The sequence below is a fragment of the Mustela nivalis genome (assembly GCF_964662115.1).
Source record: "Mustela nivalis genome assembly, chromosome: 3".
Lineage (NCBI taxonomy): Eukaryota > Metazoa > Chordata > Mammalia > Carnivora > Mustelidae > Mustela > Mustela nivalis.
The window spans coordinates 32068334-32084315 of NC_139022.1; the positions used below are offsets into that span (position 1 = coordinate 32068334).

Sequence of the window (15982 nt, forward strand, 5' to 3'; positions counted from 1 at the left end):
ACAGAGATCACAAACAGGCAGAGAAGCAGGCAGAGAGAGGGGGAAGCAGGCTCCCTGCTGAGCAAAGATCCTGATGTGGGGCTCCATCCCAGGACCCTGAGATCATGACCTGAGCCAAAGGCAGAGGCTTAACCCACTGAGCCAGCCAGGTGCTCTAGTACTTTCAACTTTTAAATCTGCCACACAGAAATACATACTATTCAACTCACAAACCTGTAAGAAAAAGTACCAAACCCGTGAAATAATTCCACCTTTTTTTTTTTTTTTTTTTAAGATTTTTATTTACTGAGTGAGTGTGGATGCGTGGGAGGGAGGGAGAGAGAGAATCTGAAGCAGACTATTCACTGAGCATAGAACCTGACGTGCAGCTTGACCCCATGAATGCGAGATCAGAACCTGAGCTGAAACCAAGAGTCAGATGCTTAACTAAAGTCACCAAGGCATTCCTCCACTTTTAAGACTCAAGAGAAAAAAACTTCTCAGTTCAAAAGAACAATATATAAGATCAAGGGGAAAAGAGAAATGGAAATTAGACCCACATATTCTAAAAAACTTTTCTAAATGGACATGTTCTAAATTCCATCTAAATGATGACAAACACTGGGGACATAAAATAGTTATAGTTAAGACATTTTACTATATAAAATGCTATCTGATAGTGGAATCCACTATCACATCTTACTTACATGATGCTTGTCTACAAGACATTTTTCCCCAAGAAACACTTACCCTGACAGGGTTCCTCTGTCAAAAGAATCAGCAAAATACACTTCCCCTGTTGGAACCGGAGCTTTATAGGTAACCTGTGTTAAATTTAAAAATGTATCAAAAATTGCAATTTTCAGCAGGATTCCCTTCTTATTAAGATTTGCTTTCAGTTATCCCAAACTTTTATAGGTGCCTCATGATTCAATATATAATTTATCATTGGCAACATATAAGAAAAGCTGCTATTTTGGCCAACTTTGCTTGCCCTTGGAAAAGGAGCCAAATTTACCTTCATCCTTTGACTACCTCAAGAGGTCAAACAAATAGATTCAAAGACCACTTCAAACCTTTGGAGATGGAGGAGCACTGGTATCTGGTTTCGATTTGGAGTCTTCTACCTCTTCAATAACATCATCGAGGTCGTCCTCAATATCAATCATATCATCATCATGTCCTTCATGAGCCTGAACAATGCCAGTTCCAAGGACCAATAACATACACAGGAACCACTTCGCTTCCATGTTCTACATATTAAAAAAAAGTAAAATCAGTGAAATGTTATTGCTTACTTTTAAATATTTTTTAAAGATCACTGACCCTGCTCTTATTTAAAATTAAGGCCTTCAAATCAGAAAAAAAAACTTTACTATTTCATTTTACAGATAAAGAAACCGAGCCCAGAGAGATGAAGGGGGTTTTCAAGACTGAATTTCACAAAAATTTCCAAATGAAACTCAAAAATGATTGTCCACATATAGAATTATCACATTGGCTACCCAGACCCAGGTTGTCAGAATGCAATTTCCAACTCACTTCTTGCATTTAAAAACAGTTCGATGGGGGTGCCTGGGTGGCTCAGTGGGTTAAAGCCTCTGCCTTCGGCTCAGGTCATGATCCCAGGGTCCTGGGATAGAGCCCCACATCCAACTCTGCTCAGTGGGGAATCTGCTTCCCCCACCCCCAACTGCCTCTCTGCCAACTTGTAATCTCCGTCAAATGAATAAATAAGTAAATCTTTTTAAAAAAAATTTTTTTTTAAAAGTTCAATGATAGACAAAAGCTTTTTTAACATATTAATCTACAATTTACAATGACATGGTAACAGAAGGGCTAAATAGCCTCACATTAATGATTTAATATAGATATGGTTATTGTTCAAAGATCACCAAGTTTAGATATGGTTTTAAGTTGGTGTTTTAAGACTGAACAAAAATATTAAACCAAGGACTAGCTACTCTTATCTCATTCTTTTAAACACTTAAGTGCCTTGTGTATTGTGTTAGGCTGTCATGGGTGGTAGTGGGTCCCCTAAAAGCTGAGTCACATGGATGGACAACATGATTCAATAGTACGTAGTACAGTTCCAGTTCTGCAAGATGAATAAGGGTTCTAGAGACGGATGGAGGGGATGATTGCACAAGAATGTGAATGTAACTTATGCCACAAAACTGTACATTTAATGATGGTTAAGATAGTAAATAACCACAAACAACAAAAACTAATTTTTAAAAAAAGACAGTAAATCTTATGTGTTTTTAAAGCAACAACAACAAAAAACGACATAAGGAAAAAAACCTGAGCTTAACATTTTTGGTCTTTTGTTTACAATGAAGACCTTTATTTCTCAGGCAAAATCCAAAAAGAATAAAGAAGAAAAAAAACTGAAGGAGCTCCTTCAGAAACTTCAAATGGCCCCAATTCACAACCAACACTGCCATTTTGACCAACTGAGTTTCTAGAAAAATGTAAATCAATTTATTCTCATGCTCAGTTTAATGCCAAATTCCTTATAAACTCTCTAACCCTTTATAGTAACTCAACACAAATAACTGTATTTTCATGCATCATTTAGTGGTATTTATTTATTTATGCATCTTAGGACTGTGTTCACAGAATGAAAGAAGGTAAAGACTGGATTCCTAAATGCTTAGCATTTAGTGTGGAAAATAAAAGTGCTAAATAGGGACACCTGGGTGGCTCAGTTGGTTAAGCAGCTGCCTTCTGCTCAGGTCATGATCCCAGCGTCCTGGTATCGAGTCCCACCCACATCGGGCTTCTTGCTCAGCAGGGAGTCTGCTTCTTCCTCTGCCTCTGCCTGCCATTCTGTCTGCCTGTGTTCGCTCTCTCTCCCTTTCTCTCTCTCTGACAAATAAATAAAAAAATCTTAAAAAAAAAAAAGGTGCTAAATAAAATCATTCACAACCTTCTCTAGGACTGATTTTTAGAAAAAAATCTGTTGTTTTTTTTTTTAAAGATTTTATTTATTTATTTGACAGAGAGAGAGAGACTATTAAAGAGGGAATACAAGGAAGGGAAGCGGGAGAGAGAGAAGCAGGCTTCCCGCCAAGCAGGGAGCCTGACGTGGGGCTCGATCCCAGGACCCTGGGATCACGGCCCGAGCCAAAGGCAGACACTTACAACTGAGCCACCCAGGCGCCCCTTTAGAAAAAATTCTTAATGTCAACAATCTGCTTCAGTTTCTTATATACTTTAAAAACACAAGTAATCTCTCATTTATTCACTGGAAAGACCGGTTTTCTGGAATGGCATAGCAATATTGCTATTTGATTTACAACTTGCTCTCTGAAACTAAACAGGCTGATTCAACCCTTCTACCTAAATCAATTTTATCTAATTCCCAAGCAGAAACAATGCCCACGGAAACAATGTTATAGGGGCACCTGGGTGGCTCAGTCCATTAAGTGTCTGACTTTGGCTCAGGTCAGGATCTCAGGGTCCTGGAATGGAGGCCAGCCTCAGGCTCCAAGCTCAGTGTGTAGTCTACATGTCCCTCTTCCTCTGCCCCTCCCCCCTACTTGTGTGCAGGTTTTTTTCTTTTTAAAGATTGTGTATTTTGAAAGAGAAAGTGAAAATCTCAAGCAGACTCCACACTGAGCATGGAGCCACACGCAGGGCTTTATCTCAAGACCCCTAAGGTCATGACCTGAGCCGAGATCAAGAGTCAGAATCAGACCAACCCGCTCAGATGTCCCTAAATAAATAAAAATCTGAAAAAAAGAAAAAAGGAAAAGAGACAAAGCTATAAATGGGGATTAGAGTCCCAGGTATAAGCTACAAAACCAAACTAGCCCCAAACACAGCTAAAACAATATACAGCTAAGACTTTTTGAAAGTAAATAAAATGTGCTGAGACTAGTAGTAATTAAAAGTACAAAAGCAATGGATAACTTAGAACTGAGTACTGGTGCTGGAACACACATTGTCCAAGGAAAAAGCTAATCAGAAAGATGGTCTGGTGGGCTAAATACTTGCCTTTAAAAAAGACAGGACTGAATGTTTTTTTCTCAATAAGTTTTAATGTGTTGATATATTGCTGCTATAGACTGAATTAGATTCTCCCGCCCAAATGTGCATGTTGAAGCCCTAATTCCCAAGGTGACTGTATCTAGACACAAGACATTTAAGAGAGGACTTAAGGTTAAGAGGTCACAGGGTGCGTAGGGCCCTAATCCAGTGAAACTGGTACCCACGTAGGACACTAGAAGCGTTCATGCCCTGAGGAGTCCATGAGGACACAGTCAGAGGGCAGTTCTCTGCAAGCTGGAGAAACGTCCTCACCAGAAACCAATCCCGACAACACCTTTATCTGGGACTTCCAGCCTCCAGAATTGAGAGAAAATCATTTCCTATGATTTAAGCCCCTGCCGTGGTATTCTATTCAGCAGCCCAGCCGACCAAAACAGCTCTCCTTCAGTTTTTAAGTATAATGCAGAGCTGTGTTTCTCAAACTTAAACAGCTGTCAGCATCACACAGGGGCTTGCTGAAGAAGACTGCTGGACTCTGTCCGAGTTTCTAATGCAGTCCAGGCCTGGATTTTTACTTTTCCAACAAGTTCCAGGAACCACACTTTGAGAACCACTGCTTAGGGTTTATGAATAATCCATCCGGGCTTGGTTTTCCAGTTTATAAAGCACTTTCATACACACTGTTCATATAAATCTCCCGTGAGGTATTACTCTTGTTTTATTTTATGAGTTAGGAAGCAAGACTTAGCGAAATCACAATAACCTACTTATTATCACAACTAATAACTGAGACTCAAAGAATTCAAATCCTGTATTTCTATTACACTATAGACAGAATGCTACTATGTAGTTGCATACTGAGAAGGCATAATGGAAGAGAAGACAGGAAGAGGACCAGGCAGGAGGAGCCTTTAGGAGTGATCTGAAATGGGGAGGTTCAGATAAGGTTAGTGAGGGCAGAGCGACTGCGGACTAGCGAGCCAGGCTGTGGGCCTACGATGGGGGTGTTAGGCAGAGGCATCTGCGTCGGGAAGGCAGAGTGGTCCCACTACAAGGAAAACCCTTTTCACAGAGCAGAAGGCTAGCTACCTGTCATGTCAGGAACAACACCGGAAGTCTCTAGAAAGCTTCAGAAAATGCACTTCTCACCCACTGCCATTTCCTCTACACTCTGGGGTGCAGAACCTGGTTTTTTAGGTGAGAGAAGTGTGCAGGAATTCACCTATTCCCTTCACATTATCCAGAAGGCCATGGAACCTGTGAAGTTCTGCCAAACCACGCCTCTCAGAGCTCTTATCTTAATGAGCCTTACCCTCTGCCAGCTCCACATATGCTGTGTTAACACCAGTACTGTTACACCAGTATTGTTACAGTATTTGCCAATATCCCCCCCAAATGCTACAACCAATAGGCCCATTCTAGTTCCAAGAACCACTAGTAAGTCAACTTAAATGTTCCAAGTTTTGTTAGAGATTTGTCCATATTCACAAAGAATTCAACAATAAATTTTAAGGTGACCTTAATTCTCTGCTTTGTTAATGAAAATCCAACATTACTAAGACAGAGAATCCCCCCATCTTCTTTCAGCCCCCCTACATGGAATGGAGTCCAAAAGGTAGCACTGACTGGGTGGGTATTTACACAGGATGTTGCTTTCTAGAATAAAACATAGGAGAAAATTTCGGTGATCTTGGGTCTCACAATAAGGTTTTACATACAACATCGAAAGCAAGATATATGGAAAGAAAAATCAGTAAGCCATATTTATTAAATTAAAAAATTCAACTCTGTGAAAGACTTAAGAGAATTAAAAGACAAATCAGACAAGGAGAAAATGCTTGGAAAACACACATCTGATAACAGACTGGTATCCAAACTGTACAAAGAACTCACACTCACCGATGAGAAAACAAACCATCCAGTTACAGAATGGACAAAAATTCTGAAGATAGCTCACCAAAGATACTGAGATGAAAAATAAACATGAAAAGATGCTCAGTATCATCTGCCACTGGCTACTTGCAAATTAAAACAAGATACCACCACGCACATATTAAAATGGCCAAGATCCTTGGGACGCCTGGGTGGCTCAGCTGGTTAAGCAGCTGCCTTCAGCTCAGGTCATGATCCCAGCGTCCTGGGATCGAGTACCACGTTGGGCTCCTTGCTTGGCAGGGAGCCTGCTTCTCCCTCTGCCTCTGCCTGCTATTCTGTCTGCCTATGCTCTCTCTCCGGCCCCCCTCTCTGATAAATAAATAAAATCTTAAAAAAAAAAATAAAAAAATAAAATAAATAAAATAAAATGGCCAAGATCCAAACACTGGCAAAGGTGTGAAGCAACAGGAGCTCTCATTTATTGCTGGTGAAAATACAAAACAGCATACCCCCTCTGGAAGACAGTGTGGGATTTCTTACAAAACTAAACAAAGTCTTACCATCTATTCGGCAATCATGTTCCTACATACTTGCCCAACTGATTTGAAGGATTACATATGTACAAAACCCTCCATACCAGTGTTTCTAGCAGCTTTATCTATAACCACCCCAAACTTGGAAGGACCGAAAATACCTTTCAATAGCTGTATGAATAAACAAACTGCAATGCAATATTATTCAGCAACTCAAAGAAATGAGTTATCAAGCCACAAAAAGACTTGGATGAATTTTAAATGCATATTGCTAAGTGAAAGAAGCCAGTCCAAAAGGGAGAAATGTTGTATATTTGCAATATGACATTCTGCAAAAAGCAAAACTCCAATACAGTAAAAAACTCAGTGGTCACCAGAGGTTCGGGGGAGATGGTCAGGATGAATGCATCAGCAGAGGGGGATAATTCAGGCAGTGAGACTACTCTGTAGGTTGCTAGAATTATGGATATGTAATTGCACTTGTCAAAACCCATGAAATGTCAAAGCACAGAGAGTGAATCTCACTGGATGAAAATCTTAGAAAATCATTTAGGAGGTCGAGTGACCCAAGGACAGCAGGTAGTATGTGACAATGTTACACATACATTAAACCACCTCACTGGAAGGGGTAGAGGGAGGATGCTGACCTACGTCACTTCGGAGTCTGTAAACTAGACTGTGCAAAAGCACTTTACCAGCTGGTAAGTTCGTTCCCAGGGGTGTACAGGTTGACAATCCTGACACTGCTGTATACAGACACAGGAACTGAGCAAGTGAGTATACGGGTGGTGGAAGGTGGGAGCCACCTTACACTGTTAGGTGTGCGCACTAACCGATAAGCAAGGGCAAGAGGCTGGAACAGTCCGATAGTAATGGGAGAGGGCTGGAGACATCGGTGTAAACTCATGCTGCAGCTAATTCACAGAGGGTTACATGTAGTAGTATTTCTAGATATGCGCACATATGCCTGTTAGTACGCACACGTTTCCCTGCTGTGTCACCTGTGAAGGCCTAGAAGAAACTACACCTCAGTAGCAATAAATATACCTAGTACCAAGATCTTGATTTTTTTTTTAAGAGTTTATTTATTTATATGAGAGAGAGAGATCACAAGTAGGAATAGAGGCAGGCGGGGGGGGGGGGGGGGGGAGCAGGCTCCCTGCTGAGCAGAGAGCCCATGTGGGGCTTGATCCCCGGACCCTGAGACCATGACCTGAGCCAAAGGCAGAGCTTAACCCCCTGAGCCACCTAGGAACCCCAAGATCTTGATTTTTTTTTTTTAAGATTTTATTTATTTATTTGACAGACAGAGATCACAAGTAGGCAGAGAGGCAGGCAGAGAGAGAGGAAGGGAATCAGGCTCCCCCGCTGAGCAGAGAACCCAACACAGGGTTCGATCCCAGGACCCCAAGATCATGACCCGAGCTGAAGGCAGAAGCTTTAACCCACTGAGCCACCCAGGTGCCCTAAGATCTTGATTTTTAATACCAGTTCCAATTAAAGGAAACAGGGCACTTTAGAGAAGTGGCCAACTCTAGGATTGGGGTAGGAACTAAGATGAGCCTGGAGCATCTCACAGTGCCAGAGAAGTGTTCAAAAAAGAAAACAAAAATAAAACATGCATCATGATTGGTGGGGTGGTGTTAAGGAACACAAGAGTGCGCAGTGGCCAAAGTGGGAACAGTGTGAGTCAACAAAATAAATGGTACTAGATAATACCCCAAGTATAAAGTAAATGTCTATCTGATACAAATATACGGGTAAAGAAAGAAATGGGGCAGAAGAGACAAATTTCCCATGCAGAAATATTCCAACTGATCTATGCAGCTACTCCTCCTTCAAGGAAGGAGAGCCTAATCCCCCACTCCTTACATGTAGGCGGCTACACAGTAATGTCCTCCCAAGAGCACAGTATGGGAAAACAGAGAGAGAGAGAGAGAGAAACGTTTCACTGTAGAAACCTGGCAAAAGCTGTCTCACCCAGGTGACCAAGGTCAACATCAACAGTGAGAGGTCATGTTGATAGTTATGTACCCTTGACACAATGTGATGAAAAAAGGACTTCAACCTCTGCAGTCTTCCTCCCCAAAATCCATATCCCTAGCATAATCATGAGAAAAGCACCAATCATGAGAAAAGCACCAAACAAAATCCCAACAACAGGAGGACATTCTACAAAACATCCTAACTACTAGTCCTCAAAAATGTCATGGCCGTCAAAACTAAGGAAAGTCTAAAGAACGGTTGCAGCCAAGGAGAGCCTAAGGAAATCTGACTAAATGCAATGTATCCTGGAAGAGAAAGGGACAGTGAGTAAAAACAAGGGAAACATGAATTAAAGAAAAGTTTAGTTAATATTTATGTATCAAGATTGGTTCATTAATTATAATCAAATGTTCCATACTAATTTTAAGTTGTTAACTGTAGGGGAAACTGGATGTGCATCATATAGGAATCCTCTGTGCAGTCTTCATAATTTCTCTGTAAACCTAAACCTTTTCTAAAAATTAATTAAAAAAAAAAAAAAAAAAAAAAAGGATGTTCCACAATTATGCCTCAAATGGTTCATCTCCCACCCCTTCAAAAAAAATCCTGGAGCTGAAATATACCACAGGAATCTAGTCTAGCTCTCCTTTTTGCACAAGAATGAGGTCCAGAGACCGACTTGCCAAAAATCAGTTATTGGCAGAATCAGGATCAGAAGCCAAGGCTCCTGCAGCCCGGTGCAGTGCACCCTACTTGGTAATTCCACAAATGCTTTTGTCTGAAAGACACAAAGTGATTTTTCACATATTTTAACATCTAGGAAGATTTCAGAGGGGTTTTTTTTCCTCCCTTTTAAAGTCTTCATTTGTCTTTACGCTGACAGAATCCTAAGCAGAGAGCACACTTCTACTGTCACTTTGCTTTCCTATTTCTAAGATTATCGATAGGAAATCTATAACAAGGAGTTCAACAACAAAGCAAGAATGCTTGATTTAGGAAACAAACAGCACACACACACCCCAACTTCCCCAGAGCCACAGAGCAAGTGGTTCGTAGATTTAGAAGGTTGAGGAGTAAAAGTGCATAAAGCAATTACCTTTAAACCGAGAAACATTCTCCTGTAATAAAGACACATTGACCACATTTGCTAAAATTCTCTTCTATTTCACAGTTCATGCCAACATCTATCAGCTCTTTGATGGCAAGGCCTCCCACATTCCTGCATGCCATGACAGCCCCCCACCTTTGACTTTAAGCCATTATATTCTTAGAACACTTCATTTTTGGTCTTCTTTCAGGGGCCATCTTCTCTCCCTGTCTCTCATAATTTTTATCACTGCAAGACTCTTACCTTAACTCTACAGCAAAGCCCCTCTGAGCCAGGACGCAAATGCTGGGTGGATGAACCACCTGTAGCTAGGCTAGTCGGTGCTATGAGTCTCACAGTGGGCCGTTTAAATTCCTATCTTAGCCAAATTAAAATCACTACAGGCATGGACCCCCAGGACAGCCTGCAATCAGAAAACAAAAGCACAAATATGAAAATCTTTCAACATCTATGAGTCTACTGAAGTAGACACCTTGTCTCAAAAATACCATTCAGTTATATACAAATAAGAGTTCTGTGTGGTTCTGTCTTTTGATATCCTTTAAGCAAAGGATATCAGTCAGTAAAAACAGTAACTGTGGGGGCCAACTCCATATGGTCCAAGTTCTGATTTCTACTGATCCAGAACTTGATCTAAAACAAAACCTACGGGACAGCTGGGTGGCTCAGGGTTAAGCATCTGATTCTTGATTTCGACTGGGGTTCTGATCTCAGGGTGGTGAGATCGAGGGCGGGACCAGGCTCCCCATTCAGCAGGATTCTGCTTGAGACTTTCTCCCTCTCCTTCTGCCCCTCCCCATGCTCACAAGAGAACATGCTCTCTTTCAAATAAATCTTTTTTTTTTTTAGATTTTATTTATTTATTTGACAGACAGAGATCACAAGCAGGCAGAGAAGCAGGCAGAGAGAGAGAGGAGGAAGCAGGCTCCCTGCTGCTATGTGGGGCTCGATCCCAGGACCCTGAGATCATGACCTGAGCCGAAGGCAGAGGCTTTAACCCAATGAGCCACCCAGGCGCCCCTCAAATAAATATATATTTAAAAAATAAAATAATAAAAATAAAACCTACAATACCTAGATTCTAGAGAAATCGACAGACTGCATATCCTTCAAATCCTTATCAGTCAATCAACTGGGACTTCTGATAAAAGCTGGGTGGCAGAGTTCAAGAGTGTTTTCTGGCAGTCACAGGCTCAGACTGGGAATTATATATTATAAACGGATTAAAGGAAAAAATGCATCTGATGCCCATCAGAAAACTTGGCTAGAGTAAGACACTAAACCAATGTTTGTTGATGGTATCCAATTCCACGAGTGCCAAGGAGGTATCAAATATGAAAAAAAAGAAAAAGTCAATCAGGAACTCAATCTGTAATATGGTGTCCATAAAGTCTGAAAACATAAGGGGCAAGGGGATTTTTAAAAATCTGGAAGCATAAAAATATTTTACTGATTAAAAGTGACCTTTATACTTGCCTGTGTTTTCAGACTAATGAATATACTGTAGTAGTAGTTCTACAAATCAGTTTGGGGGGGCTTTGGGGTCAGGATCAAAATAAACTCATAATACTATAACCTTATCTTTTCTTCATCTAACTTGCAAAAAATGCACAGGTTAGTAGCACTTAAGACTCATGCTAGTATTCTCTTTCCACAGAAACAATGCCAAAAAAGCAACAATTTCAAAAATGAATTTCCAACATGATAAAACTGCATAGAACTGTATACACACACAAGTGCATGTAAATCCTGGTAAACTCTAAGTAAGGTCTGTAGATTGTACCAATGTCAATTTCCTGGATTCAAGACTGAACTATAGTTATGTAAGAAACTACCACTCATGGGATGTTAGATGTCTGACCCTGGATCCTGGTTCAGGTTTTGATCTCAGGGTTGTGAGTTCAAGCCCAGCACTGGGCTCCACCCTGGTCATGGAACCTACTTCCAAAAAAAAAAAAAAAAAAAAAAAAGATGCTACAATTGGGGGAAGTTGCATGATGGTTGCCAGAGACTGCTCTGTACTATTTTTGCAACTTTTTACAGGTCTATAATTAGTTCAAAATTAAATGGTCTTTTAAAAAATATTGTTATTTACTTATTTGACAGAGTGATAGAGAGCAGAAGAAGGCAGAGCAGCAAGCAGAGGGAAAGAGAGAAGCAGGCTCCCCACTGAGCAGGGAGCCCAATGTGGGGTTTGATTCCAGGGCCCTGGGATCATGACCCGAGCTGAAGGCAGACACTTAACTGACTGAGCCACCCAGGTGCCCCTGAAATTAAATGTTTTTAAATGACATATACTGGATCAACAAAGATGGCACTTCAGACTTGAGCAAAATTGTCCAGAAACCAGCTTTAAACTGACGTCCTTCTGTAAAGCATAAAATTATAAAGGAAGACTCAGAAAAATGAGCTGCACTTGAAGAGGTCAAGTCTTTCTCTTTTCCTTCCAATTAACGGTTTTGTTTTTGGTAATTAAATGTAATTATCTACCTATATCCATGCCAGAGTATCTCCACCGTCTGGGTTCACATGGACAAACACACACATTTATACTATACACTTAAAATATACATGACTTCTGGCTTGCTTCCCAATTTCCCAAGGACAGAGCAGTAAGTCCAGCTCTCAAAATCTCAGGGACAGCAATCTTCAAGAGCACCTAATCTACTCACTTTTAATACTGCAGTCCACACTTTTTAACTTTTAGAAGAGTGAATTCATTTTGACTTCTAGAGTTAGAAATTTCCTATCTTAAAATGGACGATTCAGAAAAGTAATTCCTGGTAACCCAAGGCAGTACGGCACATGTGGTTGGTATAACCCAGAGAAGCCTGGGCCCCAGACTCCCCTGCTTTTCTCTGTGGCCCTGCTTAGCTTACTGAACTCCCAGGGGTCTTCTTTTCCTGTTTTACAGCTGCGGGTTATAGAACTACTGGTGGGAAGGCCTGCTGTGAAAATAGAAGAAGATAATACAAAGTCTATCAGAGTCCAGGACTTTATAGGTAGGTATAAGCAAATAGTTCGTTCTCTGATGCACAATTAGTACAACCAATTGAATTAGTTCAATTATCATACAATTATCATACAAGACCCACAGGTCTAATACACCTGCCTCCTCCTACAACCGTTTTTCAGCAAAGCTGAATAATTTTGCATGGCCAGAAAAACTTGCTTTTCTCTAACCACACTAGAGATGTGTGGTTATGATTTCTTAACTCTTCCTTGCAGTGGTGTCTCTACAATTTCAGCATTCGTAGACAGAAATGTCCATGTTTATCTGTGATATTTTTTCCTGCTTTGTCACTGATTATTTTTGTTCAAAAATTCTCCAAAATTCCATTTATTTCTTGGTTAATTGTAACTCTGCTCTCAGCACATTCTAAAAAAAGACAATCCCAACTATTTTGCTATATACATTTAATAACACAGGAGACTTCACCTGAACACGTAATATCTGATTTAACAGAAACAGACAATTCTGCATTGAATTTCGGCAAATTCAGATAACCACTTAGATCAACTTTAGGAATGGGCCCACTAAAGAAATAGTAAATTTGTACCCTGTAAGGCACAAAACTGTATTCTCAATAAGAGACTGTGTAGAAAAAAAGGTATTTAAAACAAATGGAGGGCGCCTGGGTGGCTCAGTGGGTTAGGGCCGCTGCCTTCAGCTCAGGTCGTGGTCTCGGGGTCCTGGGATCGAGTCCCACATCGGGCTCTCTGCTCGGCGGGGAGCCTGCTTCCCCCCCCACCCCCTCTGCCTCTCCATCTACTTGTGATCTCTGTCAAATAAATAAATAAAATCTCTAAAAAAAAAAAAAACAAACAAAAAAACAAATGGAGCCTTATTTTTTGAGTTTATTAAATTTAAAATTTCTATATTTTACCTTTTTAAGTCTATTTTTTTCATAGGAAATATTGGTCTGGGGCACCTGGCTGCTAAGTCAGTAGAGCATGCGACTCTTGATCATGGGTCATGAGTTCAAGCTCCATGCTGGGCGCAGAGCTTACGTTTTTAAAAAAATATGTGTGTGTGTGTGTGTATGGGGGAAGAGAAATAGGGATAGGATGGCTGGGTTATGGACATTGGGGAGGGTATATGCTATGGTTGAGTGCTGTGAAGTGTGTAAGCCTAATTCACAGAACTGTACCCCTGGGACTCATAATACATTATACGTTAATAAAAAAATTATTATTAAAAAAAAAATATATATATATATAGGTGTATGGTTTTTTCTTTTCTTGTGAAGGCCTTGTCTGGTTTTGGATTTAGGGAATATTGACCTTACTAAATGGGTTGAGAAGTATTCTCTCTCTCCTATTTTTCTTTTCTTTTTTTAATAAAAGATTTTATTTATTTTATTTTTTTTAAAGATTTTATTTATTTATTTGACAGAAATCACAAGTAGATGGAGAGGCAGGTAGAGAGAGAGAGGGAGGGAAGCAGGCTCCCTGCCGAGCAGAGAGCCCGATGCGGGACTCGATCCCAGGACCCTGAGATCATGACCTGAGCCAAAGGCAGCGGCTTAACCCACTGAGCCACCCAGACGCCCCAAGATTTTATTTATTTTAAAGAGAGAGAGAGATCACAAGTAAACAGGCAGGCAGAGAGAGAAGGGGAAGCAGGCTCCCCACTGAGCAGAGAGCCCGATGTGGGGCTCAATCCCAGGACCCTGAGATCATGACCTGAGCTGAAGGCAGAGGCTTAACCCACTGAGCCACCCAGGCGCCCCTCTCCTATTTTTCAGAGTTTGTGGAAGGATTGGTATTAATTCCTCCCTAGGTTTCTGAATGACTCTACCAATAAAGGCATTTGGTTGTGGGCTTTTATTTGTGGGACTTTGTTTCTTAAAAGAAGTTAGGAAATTTCAACCCTAATTCCTGTAATCCATGTGAAATTAAAAAGAAGAACAGAAGAAATCCCCAGGAAGGGATTATTTGTCACTTCATCAAGCTGAAAAGTTCTTTCTTTTCCCAGTTTATTATTTTTTTTAAAATAAAGATTTTATTTACTTGAGAGAGAATGAGAGAGAGAGAGAGAGAGAGAGCATGAGACAGGGGAGGGCCAGAGGGAGAAGCAGACTCCAACCAAGCAGGGAGCCCAATGCTGGACTCGATCCAGGGACTCCAGGATCATGACCTGAGCTGAAGGCAGTCGCTTAACTGAGCCACCCACGTTCCCCAGTTTGTTTATTTTTATCATGAAAGGGAGCATTTTGTCAAAAGCTTTTTTCTGTGTCTATGAGACGTGGTTTTTGTCCTTTATTAATGTAGAGTGTTACATTCATTATTGCATGCTGAACCAACCTTGCATTCCTGAGATAAATCCCAGTTGGTCACGGCGTATAGTCCTTTTTATATGTTGCTGGATTCTATTTGCTAGCATTTTGAGGGTTTCTGTATCTATTTTCATAAAGACCCAGGTCTACAGTTTTCTTGTGAAGTCTCTGGTTTTGGTATCAGTATAATACTGGCCTCACAGAAGGAGTGCGAAGTGTGCGCTCTTCTATTTTTGGAAGAGTCTGTGAATGACTAATGTTAATTCTTGTTTAAGTATTTGGTAGATTTAACCAGTAAAGCCATTTGGTTCTGGGCTTTTCTTTGTGGGACTTGTCTCTTAAAAGAAGATAAGCTATTTCAAATAATTCCTTTAATCCATGAGAAATTAGAAAGAGGAACAGAAGAAATGACCTACCTAATGTTCTTGGTTGTTCAAAAACAAAAACAAACAAAAAAAAAAACAATTTATTTTTTAAGAAAGCATATAAGAAATGAGGCAGTCTTTCTTTCATGCAGGTTATCCACTCATCTATTAATACACCCTTTCAAAATGTTGGTCTTATGGGGTTTAAATATCTCAGGTTGTCTAATTTAATCCCTACAAGAACCCCATGAGGTTTGACCACCCTCAGCTGACACAGGAGAAAACTAAAGCTAATAGAAATTACAGAAACTGTCCGAGGTCACAGTTAGACACACAGCAGTGTTTGTGAGCAGGTACTATGAAATCACAATCCCTCCTGGACTATCCAATAACTTGGTACAGTGAGTGAACTGCTAACTTTGGGGCCTCGGTTTCTTCATCTCTTAAATGAGAGTAAGAACACTATATACTTCTTAGGGTCATTGTATAAACAAAATGCACGTGCCTGGCTTGCAGGATATATGCATAACCCTAACAGGGATTTCTACTATTACTACATATGGCCTAGTGATACCACGTTGAGTTTTAAAGGTTCTAAAACTCGACATTTTAAGGCAAGCAAGAAATTGTAAGTCTTTGATTGGAAAGGAACCAGTTAAAAGGGATTTGATTCCAGTCACTGATGAACCAATTTACTATTCTATACCTTCTGACTGTATTACACATGCATCTGGTCAAAAAGTAAAAGCATTGTTGGGGGGGCCTACATAAAACATGATCTTTATTGTGAATGCTTATCCATTTAAAAATATATCTATATGGGTGCCTGGGTGGTTCAGTCAGTTAAATGTCAGCCTTTGG

At 40.4% G+C, this 15982-nt stretch overlaps 1 protein-coding gene across 7 annotated transcripts in view; it reads right to left on the reverse strand.

Annotated features, from left to right (window-relative positions):
* Positions 1 to 15982, reverse strand: part of CANX (calnexin) — a 36869-nt gene that overhangs the window by 17760 nt on the left and 3127 nt on the right. For 2 of the 7 annotated variants that reach the window (XM_082723581.1, XM_082723582.1), the window contains 3 exons: positions 9721 to 9880; positions 1056 to 1232; positions 730 to 803 (listed from right to left, as the gene is read on the reverse strand). In XM_082723581.1, the coding sequence (XP_082579707.1) occupies positions 730 to 803; positions 1056 to 1229 (248 nt within the window). In that variant the 5' untranslated portion in view covers positions 1230 to 1232; positions 9721 to 9880. Of the gene's footprint in view, positions 1 to 729; positions 804 to 1055; positions 1233 to 9720; positions 9881 to 10551; positions 10671 to 12321; positions 12426 to 15982 lie in introns of those variants that run through there. The other 5 variants (XM_082723579.1, XM_082723580.1, XM_082723583.1 and 2 more) reach the window with 4 other exon arrangements.